General features: G+C 38.5%; 1 protein-coding gene across 1 annotated transcript in view; it reads right to left on the bottom strand.

Annotated features, from left to right (window-relative positions):
- Positions 1-18018, bottom strand: part of LOC118112559 (F-BAR and double SH3 domains protein 1-like) — a 30474-nt gene extending 12456 nt beyond the window's left edge. The window contains exons 1-15 of the mRNA XM_047340662.1: positions 17998-18018; positions 17101-17198; positions 16926-16971; positions 12672-12745; positions 10906-11050; positions 10559-10695; positions 9757-9820; positions 9304-9432; positions 6643-6765; positions 5815-5910; positions 5029-5145; positions 4492-4596; positions 2243-2398; positions 1464-1592; positions 136-219 (exon numbers count right to left, since the gene is read on the bottom strand). Of these exons, the coding sequence (XP_047196618.1) occupies positions 136-219; positions 1464-1592; positions 2243-2398; positions 4492-4596; positions 5029-5145; positions 5815-5910; positions 6643-6765; positions 9304-9432; positions 9757-9820; positions 10559-10695; positions 10906-11050; positions 12672-12745; positions 16926-16971; positions 17101-17198; positions 17998-18018 (1524 nt within the window). The remainder of the gene's footprint in view (positions 1-135; positions 220-1463; positions 1593-2242; positions 2399-4491; positions 4597-5028; positions 5146-5814; positions 5911-6642; positions 6766-9303; positions 9433-9756; positions 9821-10558; positions 10696-10905; positions 11051-12671; positions 12746-16925; positions 16972-17100; positions 17199-17997) is intronic.
- Between the last annotated feature and the right edge of the window lie 5444 nt (positions 18019-23462).

Here is a 23462-nt window from a genome sequence, read left to right as displayed (position 1 = left end):
TTATTCAGTGTTTTGGTGGAATTAATCAGCAGATTTTTTTTGAAAGGAAGACACCTCAAAGGATGATTAAAACTAATGAAAACCTAACTGGGAGAAGCCTCCTGCTGTCATGATATGTGAACAAAGAACTGTTACCTTCAGCCAGTCCTCCATGTCTCCATCTTCGATCACTTGAAGCTCCTCCCCTTCCCTGATTGACAGCTCGTCTGACTGGCCAGCCTGAAGGACACAACATGCTTTAAATTAAATTCTATGAATTCTTCAATGAAATGGGTGTTGTCATGATGCAGTTCTCCAGACACACTGCACATTTTCATTTGCTGGGTAAATTCAAAGCGTCTTACTGTGACACTAGATGATTTTATGCAACCAAGCAGACAGGAAATGCAGCATCCTGCACCATTTGTGAATTCATCAGCATGTTCCAAAGATTTTAGATAACAAAATCATAATGTGTGAGGATAAACATGACATTTTGGCATCTCTTAAATAACATCTCTAACCAGTTCTCTAGATAACATTTAATCCTCATATTAACTTCACATTGACCATGAGACTTTTATCTTTTATAACTTATTGTCTTTGGTCAAAATTTACCTGATCAGGTTTGACTGTTAATGAAGCATCAGGTATAAATTATCCTCCAATTATGTGTGACACCTAAATAACATCATTCCAACTCCTTAGGTTTACACATTTACACTACTTGTTTATGAGTAAAGAAAGGCACAAATTGTAAATACTTTTGAATGATCCCAGACTGGCAACGTATATATGTCAAATGTTAGCCAGGATATTACCAGGTCATATTGACTGATGCAATTATATTCATAAACAACAGAGAGAAAATGAATTATATATTATTCATCTAACTTGATTAAGAAAATCAAGCATGTTTATTGGACTGATTTATGAGTGTGCAATTTGGTGCAGATCCAAATGAAAATCTAGATCTAGTGAATTTAAATGTGGTCTCCTAAGGGTACTGCACTCTGCTGAGTGATATACTAGGAGGTTATGTTTTAACTGGTGTTTGTTTGTTTGTCTATTAGTTAGCAGCATTATGCAAAGTCTACTGGACTATGAACTTGGTGGATGTGGTATGGGTCACAAAAGAAACCATTACATTTTGGTGCAGATCCAGAATTTATTTTTCTTCCTGCAACATTGCGACATAATAATTAGCAGAGGTATGTGCTCTCCAAGCACCCTTGTAATTAACTATGGTGGGGGGGAGTAATAAATCACATATGCTTTGGATGGGATTATAATCACGCTAGCGCAGGCAAAGTTAAAATCACCCCACCTCACCAACTGACAGACATGCAAAGAAGAAATGAGACTAAGTCTCCCACAAAACAACTTGTGAGACTCAACCCCAAGACTAAATGACAGAGGTTTTGAGATGTATTTTTGCAGATGATACAAAACCAGAAAAGTGTGTATATTTTAGCGAGGACTACCTGATAGCTATAGATAACTCTGCAGGCTGCAGGATAAACACACTCTCCAGATGCTGACACTGGAGCTGCAAAAATGTCGGCATTCTCATCGTCATAGTCCTCAAAGTCAGTCAGCTCAAATTCATCCTCCTGTAAAACACACAAAAGCAGACTTATAATCGAAAAGATTTAATATTCCTCTTTCAAATATATATTTTTTTCATTTTAAACATAAAGAGGGTCAACAAACCACCTTACTTGGAAATGAGAAGTTTAAATATTTTTTTTCAACAAACACAATGTTTTCATCTTTGTTCATTTGTGTTTTTTGACTGAAATAATTTCTGTACAAGGTTTAAAGGATATATCTAGTATATCTTTTTTGACTATTGTAAATAAATTACATTAAAAGATAAAACCATCTTAAAGCCATCTCAGACCACAAAAAACCCCAATTCCCAGGCAGTGGGAGACCATAACTTGGTAAAATATCTCAATAAAATAATACTGACATACCTTTTTTAAATATATTTGATCTATGTAATATCATTTGATTGAATCTACTGACCATCCTCTTCCTAATTTTATTTCTTCTCATCTCAGCTACTTAGTGGAATTAGTGGAGCTGCTCAAACGTTTCTACTGTTTGATATAGTAGAGCAACATACAGTTTGAATGCATAGCTGTGGATATTAATTTAGAATTGAGACAATGGAACTATTTTACTCTGATGTGACAAAGGCCCCCGGCTCACACACCTGTGTGTGTTTGTGAGTGTGTGAGTGTGTGTGTTTGTGTACTGAAAAGTCTTCAGTAGACTTCCTCTGTTCACTGAGCCGTCTCTCTCTCTCCAGCTCCTCCTCTGCCTGGTTCATGGCATCATGAAGCCACAGTTCAATTCCTGGGACACTGTCTGACAACAGCACCAGACGAGCCTCTGCCTTCACTCTGCTGAGCTAAGACAAGAAAAACACAAGACACCAACTTAGACACACTCAGAGAGACAGAAGGTTCTGTATCTTACATTAAGATATGTCATCTATCAAAGTGTTTTCTAACTACAGTATAGGCTATCATCCAAACACCCCATCACCCAGCTAAGCTGAGCAGTTTACTGCATCACATTTTATGTGAGCTTTTATTCATGGTAAAAGGTCTGTATTTAATTGGCATGGGGGAGATGGGGATCAAACTTCCAACCTTCTGGTTAGTGGACGACTCGCTCTATCTCCTGAGCCACAGCCACCCTTTATTTGAAAGAAAACTATTGTTCAGATTTTATCAAAGAAATTGAGGTTTTAGCATCAAAAATCCCATGGAGTCATAACTCTGAGCCCACAGAAATGGTATGTTTTTAGATCCAGTGTGACATAAACTCAGGATGTAGTTATTTCCATATCATCATAGATAAATGTGCTCTTAGAAATCATAAGACACTCCTTAAAAATGCGGAGCTTGCTGTCTGATCTGGTCTCGGGTGACTGTGATTCTTCCCCCTCCCATATACTTTTCCAGTATTGTTCTCATCGTATTACCCTGCCACTTAGAGTACACTTTGGTGAATGGTAAACACCATGTTTCTCCTGGCTTCTCTAGTGTACCTCTTCAGGCATGTAGACAGAGTTGTGTCTTTGTTTGGCAGTTTCTAATAAATGGAGGTATGGACAGTCTGTTGTACTTCTTTGGTAGCCCTTACTTGACCACACTTTTCTGTAGCCTTGATAGCTGACTAACCTCTCTCAACGTTGTCTTAATCCTGGACTCTACCCTTCTTTATGATTATGGTGTTCATCTTTTAGGCAAGCTTTTTGATCTCAGGTATGGTCTCCGTTATGGTGACATGTATTCTAGCAGACTTCCGTAAATGACTTACATAATTGGCTATGGAGGTTCCAGGTATCCAACTTGGTTAGTCTGCTATCTGAATCTGTTATTGGGGCTTCAAACCCAATATCGGAATGTGGAGATGATGATGATATCTGCCCCATGATCTGTCATACTGGCTCCCCCTTGCCTTAACAGCTTTGATGTACCTCATCAATCTCTAGTTGTTAGAGCAGGTTGTGTTTGTGGAAATTGGGCTAATTGTTTCTGTGTCAGCTTAGATGTTGGGTTTCCAAGTATACATAGATCCACAGTCAATGGGGTGACTTGTATTGCATTCCAACAATTACATTTTCTTCATCTATGTCCATGATTGTCTTGATCCAGTAGTCTACTAATCTAGGCTCACGCTGGACCTGCCAAGTCGAACCCCTTGAAAAAATATCTCACCTTTGACCTTGCATACCGAAAGGTTTGTATGGGACGTACACTATTAGATTATATGAGACATGCATTAGAACGCATATTGTATGAACCTAGACATATAGCTTTTAGTTGTGCCTCTTTTTTCCACTTTTACAGGCACAAAACGTTGAAGAGGCCCTTTGATAGATTTGAGGATTGTGTTTTTATCAGGTGAGAACAGACATAAGTGGTGACACATAGATACACTGGGCTGATATGATATTGCTTGTGTTTTGTGCTTAAACATGCTCAACTAATATTTAACCGCAAATACATACTAAACCAAAGTGCAATTTCATCCTTCTGCCCCTTGCTTGATATTAATATCAATACTATGTTTCAGTTTATTGATTATCATTAACTCAGGCCTTTATTATTTGAAATCATAGTCTTGAATGTCTTGAATAGTGATATATCTATAGCATTGATATAAACATATGTACATAAACATATATCATAATGATATACACAACATTACAGCTCTCCGACCTAGTGTTCTGTACCGTTGCTTAATTGTAGGTCTGTGTGCAGTGCTTTGCCCTATTCTTTCTCTCTCTCTCTCTCTCTCTCAAAACACACACACACACACACACACACACACACACACACACACACACACACACACACACACACACACACACACACACACACACACACACACACACACACACACACACACACATTGACCTGTCATAGTCTCAGTCACTCTGTCGCAGTCAGACTGACCAACAGCAGCACCAACCTGTTGAGAGATCCATACCTTTGCTTTCCTGACACTGTCCTGCACCTCTGCTATCTTCTGCTCCACACTAAGCCCCGTCTCCCCAGACAAGAGCTTCAACCGACTTCCTAACATTTGTAGAGCCTGACAGGAGGACGTAGAAATATAAAATACATTCGTCATCAGAGTACAATTTTAAACATATCAACCATACTGTATATATAGCACGTCTAATTTCGGACACAAATTCACTCCTACTTTCATTGCTACTATGAATGAAAACATGCACAAAAGGACTTTCACAACACAGTGATGCTAATTTGGAAATTATATTTTGACAAAATTAATATTTTGAATAACAAAAACAAACAAACAAAATCTGAGGGCCACTGCTACAAGCATTTCCCGGCTCCAAAGTGAGGAAATGGCCATATGTGAAGTGTGTCCTGAAAAGGTTGCTGCTCTACATTCTGAAGTTGTTAAGTAAAAACTGAACTCAAACTCAAGCAGGGTGATCACCAAGCATTGCTTAAACAAGGATCACCTAGCCACTTAACTCGGAAATCCAAGCCTCACCCTCTCTCCGTGGGTGATGATTTTATAGTCCTTCGCAGCTTTAGTAGCCCACTTCTTGGCTTCCTTAACCAGACAACCCTCCGCTGCTGAGGCACAGACCTCCTGTAGAGAAGACACCTGCAAAGAAGACAGACATGACATTATTCAGCTTTTAGACATTTGCAGTGTTCAGTGCAGCATGCCATGTTGAATTCTTTAATGAGACTGCGTCAGAGACATGAGGGCTGGTGTCATTTACAATTTTGAAATGGCAGGTTTTGTCTGCATCACTTTTCAAAGTACATTTTGTTACAAATGTTCTAGCTAACCTAAGATCTCACATGTCAATAGCTAAACCTTTTTTGAAATTCATCCTGTTTCTCTCATGTTAAAGAAGCAGTATGGAAAAAACTAGGCAGTTTATCTTAACGTAAAGGTAAGACTGATTTATTATGTTTGGCTTAGTTTCAGTTATTTCTATTTTGTTTTATTTAAGGGAAGTGAAATTGGAAAGGGTGAGTATTACTGTTCTATAGTGGATGTGATATTTTTTTACAAACACATAAACACATCAAGTCTGGCACAGTGATGGCCATCTGCTAAACAAGTGTGTACTCGGACAAACATTCATAAGTAAAGATAAACAGAGGGAAAATAATTGCCTTTTGGGACAGTTTGCAATAAATGGAATTCAGGTTCAACTGTGTGAAAAAGGTTTGAGAATCTAACACATCACAATGTAGTACAATATTCAATATTATCATTCTCAAATTTAAAGGAAATATATTACAAGTAATCTAATCACACCTTGTCATGTTGAGCAGGTTGAAAGGGAAATCCGGTGGTTTTATTGAAGGCAACAGATTCTTGTAGAAACTGCTGAATATTTTTATCTCTGGTCACCTGACAACACAACAGCAAATCACTGTTAGCAGGAAATATTAGAAACATTCATTCCTCCATCAACCCTCTGAGAACACAGCTCCATTGTCACATCACTGGGAGTTCTGCAGAATTTGTCAGGAAAGTATAAAATAGCTTCATGACTTTTTCAATATGTGTGGGCAACTCAGACCATCAAAACAACCACAGTGTGTTTTTATGAAACAAGTGTAAGTGAACAACAATGCAGCATTTTCTCTTCTTCTGGCCATGGACCAGCAATACAGAGATATCCAAAATGCCTTTTAACCAATCACATGCTGAAGAGAAAACTGGAGGTGTTTCTCTCAGACTGCACTCACTTGCTAGTTCAAACATTTTGCGTATGTGCTGAAATTCTCTCTGTGACCTTTCTTCTTCTACCCTCCCCATGACTTTCTGCCCCCACACATATGTCGTCTAGAGAAAAGGTGAGACATTTCTTATGTCTGGTTTCTCAGAAGTCACTGAGTGATACCTGGCATTAATGCAACTTAGACAGAAACCAAAAGTCTTGGGCAGATAAGATCTGAAGGCCTTTTGCTAATTCTAACACCATTGAATAAAGAACCTCTAAATGGGTGAGTCACCGAAAACATACTCAGTTGTAGTTATGCATATTTATAATGAATACAGAAGAGAGCGTTCTGTCAAAACAGTACTCATACATAAACAAATCAATATACTATATGCTGAACATAAAAACGCACGTACTTTACCAACACTGTCCCATATCTTGCTGTACAGTTTGTGTATGGACAAACAGGAATCCATTTCTATCCCACACAGCAGGGTAAAATGGCTCCTCAAGTCATCATAAACGTCCCCATCCATTTGCTGATGAGATAAATAAAGAACAAGAGGCAGTTTTTATCAATAAAAAAAGCTGCGGATTTTATTCCATTCACATTCTTAGATGAACATATCAGAGGAGGGGATCCCAGAGCAACGTGTTTCTGTGGGTACCTAAAATACTCACAACACCCTCTCCCCCAGCTTTAGCCCTCCACGCTTTATATCAGCCCCAGGTGTGCGTGATCAATCTGGTTTTCACTGATCGACACCACCGAGCGATCTCTTAGTGGAGAGATAGTCTCTTCACTCAGAGAGCAATGGGTACAATGTGACCTACAGTTCTCTATCCTCTTGAGACTGTCTCTCCACCCAGATACATATTCCATATGTACAGGGACTTCTGTAAGACAACTCGTGAAGAAGCAGAGCAGTCTCAGAACCCCAGACCTATCACCAGTGCTCTAATCGTGTACCCGATGAGCTGTGCTACAAACTATTTACAAATGTAGGGGAGAATGGGGTAAGTCGAGTCAGTGGGTAAGATGAACCACCCCCTCTATCTAGGTAACCATAAAAAAAAGTAATCATGTGTGTGGTAATTGACCACAAATTAAGGAAGTGTAGCTAACATTTCTAATTCCATCTTTGACTCGAGCCCATGGAGAGAGTGGTAAGCAAACCAAAGCAAAAAAAACTGATTTTTGTCATTCAAAGTCAATTCATCATGTTACTAAGTTGTCTCAATTAAATCGATATGTTTTTGACACTATTATATGTTAAATTAATTCAATGTAAGCTACAAAACAAGAAGATTTGCATAACTGTTGATCTGAGCTACTGTGTGAAACAGTCAAATGGTGGTTGTGGGGTAGAACGAGCCAGTGATGTGGGGGTAAATTGAACAAATGGTCAGTCATTATTCACTGCACACATACACACACATGCACACACACACATACATAGACATGCGTACATACATGTACACAAACTCTTTATCTGTCACTGTTACAAGTTCATGTTGGTGTTTGATCACTGTTACAATGTTAACGAATGAATACCTTGTTGACTAATGTTAAGTTTAAGTCACACAAACATGCTGTACATACACAAAAGTAACATCTTTCTGTAGCTAACACACAAAGAATACAGTTTAATCCTTCCCTAAAATGTTAAAGTAACATGTTGAACAACAATAAACATATAATTGGTTTTACTTTAAGTATAATTTTTTTTGCCTTTGTTAAATTGATGGCATTAACACAAAGTTGAATATTCTCTCAGAATTGCTTGATTTTGGGTCATTTTTATATCAGTTTTTAATGGTGGCAGCATTTACCCACAGAGGGCTCAATTTAGCTAGCCCCATAGCTATGATCACTTTACCCCCACCTTGGGGTATAAAGTTGTGCCAAAGGTCCAACTTTTTTTGCTGGGTTTTTGTTCTGAAACCATAATAATATGATAACTTGTTTTAATTTCCATGGGTACACAACAGCCTGAGGTATAAATAGTAACTGTTGTTTGAAACAAATACACTTCTGTTATTCAGTAAAATCATCAAATGTAAAAAGTGGCTCATCTTCTCCCCCTTCTCCCCTACACTATTCACACACCCCTGAGCTGGCCAGACGCTGTCTGCAGTCATTTTACACTCCGGTGCAAGGCACCAGCTAGAGCCCTCTGGCCCCGCAAGACGCCAAGGCCAGCAACCACAGGGGTGAAGGGCCACTAAAGCTAATCCGCCAAATGAAAAGCTAGTGACAGGTTTTAGGTGGCACCCCAACCCAGGCCACTGAAGACTGGGCCACCAGATCTGTTGGGGGACCATAGACAATACGTACCGCTGGCAGTGGTTTCTCAATGCTTGTCTGTCTAGTAAGTAGGTCTATAAGTTGTCTTTTCAATCTCTGCTGAAACCCACGTCTGAACTGCTCAGTGGAGATCGGAAATTCAGAGTGATCACTTAACGGCTTATATACTGGGGCAGCCAGTACTACTGGTGTGTCTTAAATAATTATGGGATATGTATCTGGGTGGAGAGATAGTCTCGATACAATAAAGAACAGTCTATGGATTTGGCTCAAGCAAAAGGACCCATGCTGGACTCCAAGTACATCAAAATTACCCACTTGAGAACCAAACCCCTATCAGCCTTTCAGTGGTCTGCTATTCTCAACTTGGTGGATTTCAGGGACAAATGGACATGACACACAACCTGAGGGCTGATCATCCTGCAGCTGGCTGCCTTTGTGGAGGATGTATAGTGATCAAAGGCAGAAACACCCAATGACACAATGGTACACTACTGACGATATATCCCATGCCCAGTTGTCCACAACCTAAGCCAGGCCAAGAAACCCCCCACACATAGCTCTGAGAACCCCCACCAGTCAATCAGTCACCAGAAAGGGGAAAGCTGTATTAGGGAAGGTTCCTGTGTGTGTGTGTGTGTGTGTGTGTGTGTGTGTGTGTGTGTGTGTGTGTGTGTGTGTGTGTGTGTGTGTGTGTGTGTGTGTGTGTGTGTGTGTGTGTGTGTGTGTGTGTGTGTGTGTGTGTGTGTGTGTGTGTGTGTGTGTGTACCTCCATAATGAGCGGTAAATCAGTCCTAGAGTAGTTTTGGTGGTGGGCATTCACTGCTGCTAGGGCCAGCAGATAGTCATTACGAACTTCAGTCAAACGGTCATCACACTCCTTCAACCTAGCACTGAGCTGTACACAGATACACAGACCGTACACACATCGTTCTTCAGTACAAGCAATAAACATCACACACACACCATCATCATACATAGAGTACAGACCACTTTAAAAAAAAATAAACTGAACTAAACTATTCAGGATCGTGCATAGTCATTCAGGGTCTGTAAGCTTAAAGATAAAAAATAGTTTCACCTGATCATATCAGTAACATTCAGATACCACAGCTTGTTGCAGCTTCACATTACAAAATATGGTTATTAATGACTTCCTTGATTATTTGTGTGTGTCATTTCTGTTATTTTGTATTATAACAGTACCTTCATAACACCATACCTTAGCAGTCATTTTATATAGTCCTGCTTTAAAGTGGAAAATTCCATGTTCACTCTTTCTGGCTCTGGAAGACAAAGTTAAAACATTCTGATAAGATATAAAACATACAGAAGGAAGCCACACATTATCTAACTATCTAACTATATATCAGTTTGCAGAAACTGATATAGTGCACCCATGTAGTGTAGCAAACCTGGAAGTTACTGTATTAGTGTATAGCAGCCAAAATATTGACTGCGTGAAAGTTCAGTCAAAGACAAAAATGGTGTCCTAAATAATCACTATGGGAAGAAGTCTATCATGCATATTTACAGAACCGGCACTACATTCTGTTTGACTATGGTCTTTGTAACTAGAAAGCAGTGGAAACTGTGTTGGTGGTTCTGATCATTTGCATGAATGAGAAAATAACATCAAAGTGAGCTGCATCCTTCCCTGCAGATTTAACTAATAAGTTGGATGTACTGGCAGAATTTATAATCAAGCAGAGGGTGTTAAAAGTTCCAGAAAGTATTTTGACAAAGAATGAATTAATCCCCCATCCTAACCTTGTCTCTCTTGAGGTCGTAAGATGGAAGCCATTCAGTCATATGATAAATAAACAATCAACACAGGGACATGCTATAATAATAGGAACATGTATTTTTCATTTCATGGGGGCTTTAAACTCTTCAGGATTTTTCAACAACCTGACCTGCGTATTTTATAATGTATGTACCTCTTAGATGAAACCACTTGTCTTTTTCATGCAATCATATCAGAAATGTTTCTCTCTTTTTCTCAACCACAAAGATGCACTGACCTTGTCTGTGCATCAGCAGCTTTCTCTCTGGCAACATTTGCAATGTGGCTGAGTTGGTGATAGCTCTTCTTGAGCCTGTGCAGCTCTCGCAGAGCATCCACGACTTCACCCTGTACCCTCTGAAGCTGCTCCAGGCCCTTAAAAACACAAGCAACACGTACACACGTATACACACACACACACACACACACACACACACACACACACACACACACACACACACACACACACACACACACACACACACACACACTGAAGTGTAATTGTGTTGTGTGTTGCAATGATGACTTTCTAACTGTTTAAAGTACTTCATCACTGTAAGTTTACTCTGTGTGCGGCTCTCTCACTCGCTTAGCTCGGATGTCCTTTGCATTGCGAAAACTTCTGGAGGCTTGTCCTGTCAGTCTGCGGTATTCCTCTGCAGCAGCAAGTCGTGATGCAGCAGTCTGAGCTGTCGCATCAACCACTGAACGCCACACACCAAACACACCTCTGAAATCACACACATCCATGACTGCTAATCTACATTAACTGTACTTCTCTACACTCTTCTCTAAATGCTAACAGTGCACATTGAAGCCCCTTTTTGTAATTATGTGGCCTGGTCTCTCCCTCCATCCTCGCCCAAATGTGAAAAAGACATTATAAAAGATGGCATCACATGAAAGCAAGTCTAAAAAAATTGGTTTTAAGAAATGATTTAAAAGAAGTCACTGACCCTACGAGCCTTATCTCCTCAGATAGGTCGTTCCAAAGCAGAGGGGCCCTGATGCCAAAAGCATGTTCACTTTTAGTTTACAGCCTCGACTTTGGAACAGCCAGCAGGGCTCCACCTGAGGATCTAAGGCTGTGAACAGGCACACAGGGGGTAAACATTTCTATGATGTAGCTTGTGCTTCGAAAGTGATCAATAAAATCTTAAAATCCATTATAAAATGGACAGGGAGCCAATGGAGAGAGGCAAGGAGCGGGGTGAGGTAATGTTCTCTATTAAAAACCAGTAAGAAGCTGCATTTTGAACTACTCATCCAACAGTTAACATAATTTAGACAGCTAGGCCTTCAGGGTAATTAGGTCTTACTGGAAGGTAATCTGTACGAATTGCAGTGGAAAGAGACATGACGTTGGATGATTTGGCCAAGAGAAAGCATATAAACAGAAAATAAAACTGGGCCTAAAATTGAATCTTGTGGTACACCCCAGGTAATGTGAGTTTTAGAGGATGTTTAATTACCTATGGTGGCCGAGTAGGTTCTTCTAAGAGGTAGGAATGAAACCAACTAAGTGCAATGTCCTTGATGTCAACCCAGGTTCTAAGATGCTCAGTTAAAATGGCATGATCTACTATGTGAAAAGCTGCATTTAGGTCTTGAACGATTAAAATTGCTTCTAACCAGAAGGTTGGTGGTTCAATCACAGTCTTGCCTACTACACATGGCAGTGTCCTTGGGATACTGAACCCCAAAATTGCCATTGAGGGCTGTACACATAGATGCACTGTATGAATGTGTGTGTGTGTGTGTGTGTGAATGGGTAAATGGCCAAAACTGTACCTTTAAGTGCTTTGTGTAGTCATCAAGAATAAAAAAACACTGTATAAATATAAACCATTTACCATTACCATTTCACATTTTGCACATACCGTATGTTTACATCCATTCTTACAGCTAATAGTGTGAGTAATGTATTTGCTTATCTATTCACCTCCAAGTTTATCATTTAAGAGACACTATTACAGAGAATTAGTCTTGCATATGTCATGATTTAAAAGAGTTTGATGTAAAATGGCTTATTCTGTTCAGTGTATCTTGGTTACAGTTCCTATATGGCCCAATATCTTCCATATGCCCCCTTATAGGAGAGCTATTTAAAGAGTTTGAGTTAGCTATTTGAGTTTGACATACTATGATTCTTCATAATCTTCATTGTCAGGACCACATTATACATAAACTGTTATTGGCAAAAACAACGCATGATAGTATCTGCAACTTTCCCTACTTACAGAAAATGATATCAATCTGCCAGAGCCAACAGTCTAGGTTGTGTAAAAACAGAAGAAATGAGAAACAAATAGCTGGTGAGATTGCTGTGTACGTCATGTGTGTGGGCTTACCCAGAAGTGATAGCATCTGTATTTCCTCTTTGCCAGTCTCTCTTCTGGTACTGAACAGCTAACCTCTGAAGAGCCTGAAAATGATGTTTATCACATCACAATCCAAAAAAGAAGGGAAATTGTAGTGTGTTGACAACACTTACAGCTTTTCATTTTTTAAGTACTACTTGTCATTTGTCACACAGTGTAAATATTAGTGCAACATACAAAGGCTAATGTACTTCTATCCAATTGAGCGTCGGTGGGTGTGTTGGCCTTAAACTGAGGTGTCAGTTAATTGTTGGTAGGCCTACATTGCTTACTTGAGGCAGTGGAAAGTCATTGACAAACAAACTCTGATGGGGTGCAGTATTTCACTGTTATCTTAGGGATCCTTATTAACATAGTAAAATGAACCTACACAGACAGATTCACTATGAGCACACATTTTGCTTGTTATATACAGATTATCTATTTGTGTGCAAAGTGACACTGATTCATCTGATTTGTTTGTTTCACGATATGTCCAAGACATGACTCATAGTAGAACCCCTTTGAACCATGGTTTCAACAATGAGCAAATATGCATTTGGACTCACCATAAATGCACTTGTGCCATGTCCTTAAGAACATGTGCTTGTGGATAGCAATGGAGAAGTCATCATCTGCATAATCTGACCTGGGCATTTTGCACTGTAGCAGATTTTTTCTTCAAAACTCAAAACTCCATTTCAAGCATCTTATTTTATACTACCAGAGTAACGGTCACTGGGGAGGCTTTTGTGTCCGCAATGAACTGAGTGTTGTATTTTATCCTTAATGAACAGAGGCCAAACGAAGGAAAATATACAAGATAAATACATGGTACATACAGGTTGTCAATTCCTCCATTTATGGGGTTAAAATGCAAATTACTAGCTCACACAATAAGACAATGTGAGGATTATAAAAATCTATGCATATTTGGTTAACTTGGAAAGCTGGAACACAACCATCTTGTCATGCTGAGGCAGGAAAACAAGGTAAAAGTTACAAGGTAAAATAGTTTTAAAAAGATTGAACTCAATCTTTGTCTTCATTAAGGACTCTCCCTTGTGTGTGTAAATGTAAATTGCTTATATTTATATGGTAAATGGTTTTGTATTTATATAGCGCTTTTCTAGTCTTGATGACCACTCAAAGCTCTTTACAGTACAGTTTTACATTCACCCAATCACACACACATTCATACAGTGCATCTATTAGCAGCACTTTGTTGTTCTATGAGGGGCAATTCAGGGTTCAGCATCTTGCCCAAGGACACTTCGGCATGCAGATGGGGAAGACTGGGGATCGAACTGCCGACCTTCAGGTTGGAGGACGACCGCTCTACCCCTCAGCCACAGCCGCCCTTATATAGCACTTTTCTAGTTTTGATGACCACTCAAAGTACTTTACAGTATATTTTTGCCATTCACCCATTCACACACATGAATTTATTACATCTGCCCTTATGGTTGAATGCACTTATTGGAAGTCACTTTGGATAAAAGCATCAGCTAAATGAAATGTAATGTACAGAGTTTATGTTGAAATTTGCCTGCCTGCCGAGGATGGTACAAACTTTATGAATGTCTTATGGCCACAGACAAAGATGGTATTTCTCCAGATGCTATAAATGGCTGCACTGACCAAAGAGTGTCGTATACAGTACTTTACTGAACACAACAAATCTGTCATTATCATCAGGATATGTACCACAGTCTTTTAAAATAGCTGTAATCAAACCCCTTCTCAAAAAACCCACCTTAGACCCAGAGGTTTTAGCCAATTACAGACCAATATCTAACCTCCCCTTCCTGTCTAAAATCCTAGAAAAAGTTGTAGCCAATCAGCTGTGTGAGTTTCTCCAGGAAAATAATATATATGAAGACTTTCAGTCGGGGTTTAGAGCCAATCACAGCACGGAGACAGCCTTGGCAAAAGTCACTAATGACCTTCTAATAGCTTCAGATCAGGGATTTGTGTCTGTCCTCGTTCTGTTAGATCTTAGTGCAGCATTCGACACTTTTGACCATCAAATTTTATTACAGAGACTAGAACAGTTAATTAGCATTAAAGGAACCGCCCTAAACTGGTTTAAATCCTATTTTTCTGATCGCTCCCAATTCGTGCAAATTAATGATGTCCAAAATGCTGCAGCACGTGTCCTGACAAGAACCAAGAAAAGAGAGCACATTTCTCCTGTATTAGCTTCACTACACTGGCTTCCGGTTAAATCTAGAATAGAATTTAAAATTCTCCTCCTCACCATCAAGGCCCTTAATAATATGGCACCATTATATCTTAAAGAGCTGATAGTACCTTATCAACCCACTAGAGCACTGCGCTCCCAGAATTCAGGCTTACTTGTCGTCCCTAAAGTCTCTAAAAGTAGAGTAGGAGCCAGAGCTTTCAGCTATCAAGCTCCTCTCCTGTGGAATCATCTCCCACTTTCAGTTCGGGAGGCAGACACCATCTGTACGTTTAAGAGTAGGCTTAAAACCTTCCTGTACGATAAAGCTTATAGTTAGAGCTGGTCCAGGTTTGTCTTGGACCTGCTCTTAGTTATGCTGCTATAGGTCTAGAAGGTCGGGGACACATGACACTCGGAGCTTCTCTTCCCAGCTTCTCCTTCCTCTTCTCAATCGTTATCATATCAAAGAAATTAATATCTCATCAATACATGTTACTGACTTGACTTCTTCCCCGGAGTCCCTTTGCCTTATCGTCCGCAGATCCAGGGCCCCAGCTGTGGCCACATCATGGATTAGGATCTGTGGATCGCGTATCAGAGATCGTAATGGTGGATCCAGTATGGGGGATTCTGTATCGATCGTCGTGTTGGCATCTGATAATGGTGGTGGACCACGATCGAGGTGACAGCTGATGATGGATCCTAATGGCGGCAGTGGACAATGACTGTGGACTATAGTGGCATCCGATCTTGATGGTGGATCATGATCTTGCTGGCTGCTGACCATAGACTATGATTGCAGCAGGACTGCTGGATACATAGTATTTCTCCTCAGATACTCGACCATTAATGACAATAATCCACCAATTCACTGACCTTCAGTTATACTTCAAAATGTTTACCCTTATCAATGCTGCTAAAACCTTTATCTTGATGTTCTCCTTTACACTTGACATCTATTGCACTTCTGTCCGTCCTGGGAGAGGGATCCCTCACATGTGGCTCTCTCTGAGGTTTCTACCTTCTTTTTACCCTGTTAAAAGGTTTTTAGTAGTTTTTCCTTACTCTTGTTGAGGGTTAAGGGCAGAGGATGTCACACCATGTTAAAGCCCTATGAGACAAATTGTGAGTTGTGAATATGGGCTATACAAATAAAATTTGATTGATTGATTGATACAGCTCCATAGTGAAGCACCAGCGCAAAACACTATGTAATAGAGATCTATTATGTTGTGTAAAAAAAATTGTATCATGAAACTGTGGGCCGTGAAATAAAGGTATATGTGCAGTGCTATGCATGCTGTGTAATGAACATTTACTTAATAAACACTTAGTAGTGACCTTTGCTGCATTCTGTTTGAACTCTGTTTGTCCTCTGTTCGAGGAACTCAGCTAACTGACAAGCATCCTTATCAAACATAACACTTTTTCCTCTGCGCCACAGAATGGTTGCAGCCTACATATCACACCTATGACTATATGTTCCAGACACATAATGATAAATTCACCCACAACGTGTTTGTGGTCAGGGTGTAACACACACAGGGACACTTAAATCAGAGAGGTAATGTCCTACACAATATATATATATATATTCAGGGCAATTTTCCCTATGTGATATGTGATATGCACCCTAACCATTGGACTATCAGATTACGCATTTTTTACTCATTTTTGGCTGTGATATTTGAATGGCTAAAATATGAATGTGCCGATTATGTGACAAATCGAAACAAAACCTTTCCTTCCTATGTTCCACTTTTACTATTTTAAGCAATGTGCAGCTCTCACTCACATAGAAATAGCACAACACCCCTGGCCATCACTAGTGTGATTATCTTACTTATTTGTCTCATGGCTCCAGTAGCTCTGATAGTGTCAAAAAATACATCAGACACAGACACAGACATCAGACGATATCAGACATTTTAGAGCAAACAGCTCTCTGAAACTGATACGGGACCTCAAATCAATATCAACATTTTTATATTTCCAGTAAAGAACGAAAGATGCCAGAAACAGGACTAATAGTGAACTATAATAGTACTATGTTTGCTCACCTGGGCATACTCCTTCTCTATAGCTGCACGATGCTTACTGAAGGACCTAGGTGAACACAACAAAAAACACTTATGTAATTTAACATGCTTTCATTCTCAGTTTGGTATGTATCTCTCTGCCTGTCTGTCTCCTCCTGGGAGAGTATCATACAGCTCCACAGAAAGAGAACTGTACCTGATCTCCTCCAACAGTTCAGTGTCCTGATGTTGTTTGGTCTGCAATTTACTGTGCTGCTCTGAGAACACCAGTTTCACCTGCTGACTCTCCTTCACCTGCACACACACACACACACACACACACACACACACACATATATATACAGGGATTATTGAAATGTTATATTTTAATGAAGATAGTGAATTGGCTCTTCAGCAACAGCTTTATTGGCCAATTAGTGGTTGCTCTCAATGTCCTTACACAATAACTTTCAGGAAAAACAGAAATTGACATACAGCAAAGACAATCAAAGAGAGGTCAAAATAAACTACTATGTACATACAAGTACACAATAGTTGCAAAACTGTGAGTAGATAAGCCAATCCTTATTCACAACTAATCTTAAGATGTCAATTTAAGCTTTAAAATTAAATTCATCAATTGCAAGTTGTGGATTGCAGAAAAAAATAGTTTTAGATTAAGGGAATTAAGGGAATATGAATTTCAACTTTGATTGGAGAACAAAATTAAATTTCTCAAATCTCTGTAAGGTCTCAAATGAGCATGTAGTACAGACTTTCACGCTGTAAAATGAAAGTAATTTCAGTTGTTGCAGACAGATGCGTTCCCATCTATGCAGGGTGAAGAAAATATATCTACTATCTAAACACAAATTCCGTAAAATATTTCCAATGAATGCATATAAGCTGTATTTGGCACTATATGCTGTAAAATCCATTTACTGTAGTGTCAGTGTTTTAAATGAAATGGTCTGTAGATTTAATAAATCTTAAAGATGGAGGAACAGAAATGAAGGTAGAGAAGCAGTAGATATTTAAGCATGTAGAAGCAGTAAGCATGATACTATATATTCATTTCAAGTCATCTCCTACATGAGGCTCAGCACTTTCTTACCTTTCTGGGTGGTGGTTGCATGTTTCGATGCTATAATCTCCGTTTCTTTCAAAGTTTGTGACAGCTGTGTTGAACTACTTACACATGAGCAACTCTCATCTCACTCTCATCTCTCTCTCTCTCTCTCTCTCTCTCTCTCTCTCTCTCTCTCTCTCTCTCTCTCTCTCTCTCTCTCTCTCTGGCTATGTGCGTGTGTTGCTATTTTGAAGAAGGCCAGTGGAGGGCAAACGAGTCTAGTGGCTTCATGTTTAAATTTGTATTTTCTCAAACACATCTGGACCATGTATATTATATTATATTATATTTATTATAGAATAGATTATTTTATGATATAAAAAAAAAAAAAATTATTCAAATAGCATATTTTGCACGCATGGGCAATTCAATTTGATGATGCTTCCAGATCATCTGCAGTGAGTCATAAATTCTTTGAGTATATTAAATTCCACTAGAAAAATGCACATTGTTCTTTCAAAGGACATTTTCTAAGTTGTTGTTTTGCTGATGGCAGTGGGGAGTACAGAAACTCGTCCATACATTTGTTCCCTGTCGACTGGATTACTGTAATTCTTTATTATCAGGATGTCCCAGTAAGTCTGTGAAAAGCCTCCAGTTGGTCCAAAATGCTGCAGCACGAGTGCTGACAGGAACTAGAAGGAGAGATCATATTACTCCTGTTTTAGCTTCTTTGCATCGGCTCCTTGTAAAATTCAGAAAATAATTTATAATCCTGCTCCTCACACAAAAAGCCCTTAACATTCAAACCCTGTTTAAGATTAAACATGTTAAAGCCACAATATTTGATATGGCCACTGTAGCCCGGCTTTTGTAGTTCTTAAATACAATGTGTTTTGTTCTTGACATCGAAACATTATGCTGGAGAGACATATAGCAAAGGACAAATAGAGCCAACTATAAGTATATGGAAAATAAAAAGTTTTATAGATTAACATGTACCTTCCCTGGCATACAAGTGTTGTTACAATTGTGTTGAGATTCTGATGCTCTTCTGAAAATTATTAGGTTTTAACTATAAGCTTGCATGTGAGGCAGACTAATTTCAGATTACAAATAGATCATAAACACATTGGAATTATTTAATTGTAACTAAACAACAGGCTGTCCAGCAGTCATGCAACTAGGCAGAGGGGAGAGAAAGAAAATCATGCAGAGAGCACCAAAACTGGGAAGAAGGCAGCCCTTGTTAAACACCTAGAGGAACATGTTCAGAAAATGACTTGTTACTATTGGTGCGATTACATGAATCTAGGACACTGGAATGCAGATTATTAAATGAATAGAGGAAGAGCCCTCCAATTTGTAACATTATAACATTTGGAACATAATCTTTTTTTTATATTTCACTTGCTTATAAAAAATTTTAACAATACGGTAAATGAAAGTCATATTTAGTTAATTCTACTAATTCCTTTTAACACACAATAATACAACAAAACAAAATAACAATACTTTTTCTTTATCGTTTTTTACTATATTTTCTTATGCATTTTTCCCCCTTGTCTTAACTTTGTGTAAGTTACTGGTAACTTTTGAAGCGTAGTCTTGACCATATACAGTCTATGGTAAATTCCCACTGCTATGCGGATGACACCCAGTTATACTTGTCAATAAAACCTGGACAGTGTAATCAATTAACTAAACTCCAAGCATGTCTCAAGGACATAAAAACCTGGATGACCCCCAATTTTCTCTTATTAAACTCAGATAAAACAGAGGTTCTACTACTTGGCCCTAAACACCTTAGAGATGCATTATCTAATGATATAGCTGCGCTAGACGACATTGCCCTTGCTTCCAATGAAACAGTCAGGAACTTGGGAGTGATCTTCAATCCTGATTTGTCCTTTAATTCTCACTTAAAACAAATTTCTAGGACCGCCTTCTTCCACTTGCGTAATATCTCAAAAATCAGACATGTCCTTTCTAAAAAAGATGCAGAAAAACTAGTCCACGCCTTTGTTACATCCAGACTTGATTATTGTATTTCCTTATTATCAGGCTCCAGCAGTAAGTCGTTAAAGACTCTGTAGCTTGTCCAAAATATTAATAAACTGAAAGGATTAAGATGCATCAATAATAATCTTATAATTGCATAAAACCAACAATAAGAACTACCAGCACCCCTGGAATCTTGACAGTACCTTTGAAGCCCTCTGAAAACCTGTAGAAACCCCTGCTAAGGTATAATGATATTTATGGTAGGAAATGATTATACCAACTTGGCAAAAGACTTGGACATACTGGATTCTTGACAATAATAATCAGATTTTGTGAGTAACAGAGCATTAAGAAAAAAAATATGGTTGCACAAGAGTCCAAAAGCACAATTTGATTAGGAGGATATCTTTACGCTTAGTTGCACTTTTAACACACAGGTAAATCCTTGTGCACCATAGCTCAGTTTTTATGAAGTATAATTATTGTTGTTTATTCAAATAAACACTGTACATTTTTAAAGTTCAAATATATAAAGTGTTTTTATTCATCCCATTTGGAGGGCAATAACATCGATTGAATAGGTTTTATGAACATATTTCCTTGACACAATCAAAAACTCATAATAAATAAAAATAAATAAGTAAAAAAATAATACATTGGCAAATTTGCATCAATGTCAACAAATTAAAATCACAAAAACATACTGCTGCCGTACAGTGTACAAGTATTACCAGCAGAACAGTACTGTTTTCTGAGTTCCTCTGACAATTTCAAACAGTGGTATTTTTCATGAGTTGAATTTGTCCTTCAGTTCTGTTAGTGCCTCTTCGAGGGGTTTATACATCTCAGGCATCGGACACACCTTCTTTCTCTGCGGAGAGACAGAAGACATGAGTGTTGCAAATTAAAATGTAACAATGTATCGCTTGCAGTGATAAGGCAAAAAATGTAACAGGTTATTAGCCTCTTATAGCTCATTGTTTTGTTTTCATGAACATAGTTAAGAGACTTGTGCTCTAATGTGAAGGTTCTAAAGAAAGGTTGTCTTATGTTTTTAGTTGGAAATCATTAAGTTGATCCTGTAGATTTTCCTTTTAGATATCTTAAGGCGTAAATCAGATGCCGCGTATGGTCAGTTAGGGCTGGGGGCTGCTGCACACTAGAGGATTTTCAACTCTTGACCATTTAAAAGACATCATGACAGATTTATCAGATTTTTAATTTTAAAATCTTCAGAATACACACACACTGGACGATTTGGCCAGAACGTCAGACCACACACTTGCCATTTGAAGGAAAAGTTTTCCCAGTGGCGATTCCAGAGACTTGAAACAGAAACTCGTGATATCTTCTTCTAACTATGGATGTTGTCATGGATGAGAAGGCGTATCGATTTTGCAGCGCGAGCAGGAGGTGAGTTGGAAATTTATTGTTGTTTTTAGTCACAGCTAAACCACCGGTTGGTGGCGCTTCCCGGTCAGCTCTCTCTCTCACTCTTCTCTTGCTATTGTGGGTTTCAGCCGTATATCGTAAACATCAAACATCAAGCTTCAGGAGCTACATATCGAGACTGCGACTCAATCTGTAGCATTAAGATTATTATGTATACCCCTCACACTTCAGGATTATTTGGGCAGTTAACCGGCAGCCTTGTTGGAAGGGGCATATCGGGTCTAAAATCAGCCTGATTATCGTCTAGTGTGCAGCAGCCCTTATCTGATTGTCCCACCTTTACCATTGTGCAAGCTCAACGAAATGAATCCTGGGTTAGTTTGGACCTAATGGAAGGACGTTTTTCTCTTCTAAATGGGCAGCCTAGTTGTGCCAATGTGATGCCATCAGCCTTTGACTGCAGCCTCAGAGGGATGCGGTAAGAGAGTTTGGATACAAGACATTCATTGATGGAAACACTGGACAAAAAAACAGTCATACTGACATACTGGTGTGAGTAGGATACTGAACTGTTTACCATCTGAGCTGTCTGATTCAAGTCTTTCAGATTGTCGATCAGATCCTTGACGAGGTCCGTATTGGGCAGGGACTTCAGGCCTTCAATGTAATGATGAGGAAAGCCACATTCCTTTTCAGAGGATGAAACACAACAAAATTATTATACATTTTCATGTGTTTTGTGCTGAAGTGTCCTTGGGCATGATACTGAACCCTAAATTTCCTCTGAAGGCTGTGGTGGCAGTGTGTGATTGATGTGTGATAGAGAAAGTGTTGCACATAGATGTGAAAGTGTGTGTGAATGGATGAATGGCAAAACTGTACTGTAAAGCACTTTGAGTGATAAGAAAAACGCTATGTAAATGTCGACCATTTACCATTATCCAGCTTAATTTAACCTCACATCAGCCATCCTGGATAACCAGCACTATGTAGCTATCAACTGTCTCAGTTAACTATGTTGGTATTAATGTTCATGTGACAGAGACAGAGGCATTATTGTCAAAACCATGAATAATGTAAAGATATACTGTACTTAACTATAGGGATTTTGTTTAAATGTTATTACTGGTATTATTATCTTTTGTTTGATGAACTATTATGAACATATGATGCAGATAAAAAAAAGTTCAAATAATATCAGACTGTTCTGCTGCTAACGCAGAGAAGAGAGAAGATAAGTAGTTAATGTGTTATGAGCTCAGTTTGACAGAAATGCTTATATATAATAATGATAAAAAAGTGTGTGGATCATTTTTTTTTAATAAAATATGTCAGATGCTTTACTTTTTGTTTCTAATCATGTTGATTTGTTATGATATGATAAAACAGCAAAAGCATCAATGCTGTCAGGCAATATGTAAGAATCAAAGAGTACTAATTTAAATAAAATGAAGCTTTAATAGTTGGGATGTATTTACATAGTGTAATAAACTCTCCCACAGTTTGTTAGAAGCTCTGTTTTAAAACCAGAGTGGACACATGAAAGGTCTGGAACAGACAAATAATTCCACTCATCTATAAAGAAACCTGCTGACATTATTTCTAACCTAACACTACATTAGCTTGCCAGTATATATTGATTAATTCCACGTGACCATATTTTTGCAAATAAAGATCAACTGATAATTCCCGATTTGTTAAGTAGAATAAAATCAGACAATAACATTGTAGACAGCACTCTAGACAATCATCGCATGTTGTGTTGGTATATATGCCTACCAAGTATCATGGCAATTTTCCATTCTTGATTTTCTTTATAGTTTATCATAAAATTGTGTGTATCATCATTACATAATTTATGATAATAGACTTTATTGCATTAGTACTGACACACAAATACACACACCACTTACCCCTGCTGACAGAGTGAAGTTTAAACAGCGACATATTTTATCCTGGGGAGATGACATACAGAGATGACATTAAAATGTAATCCAGTGTTTGTTATAAACAATCCCTTCCCCAATTAACAATGTAACTTTTGTAACTTTCTTGTTTTAAATTGCGGTAACTTGTCATGCTACAAATGAAAATAATTAAATTTGTGTAAAAAT

The sequence above is a fragment of the Hippoglossus stenolepis genome, chromosome 7, assembly GCF_022539355.2.
Source record: "Hippoglossus stenolepis isolate QCI-W04-F060 chromosome 7, HSTE1.2, whole genome shotgun sequence".
Lineage (NCBI taxonomy): Eukaryota > Metazoa > Chordata > Actinopteri > Pleuronectiformes > Pleuronectidae > Hippoglossus > Hippoglossus stenolepis.
The sequence above is the reverse complement of the archived record's forward strand: the minus strand, read 5'-3'. Positions and strand labels throughout refer to the sequence as shown.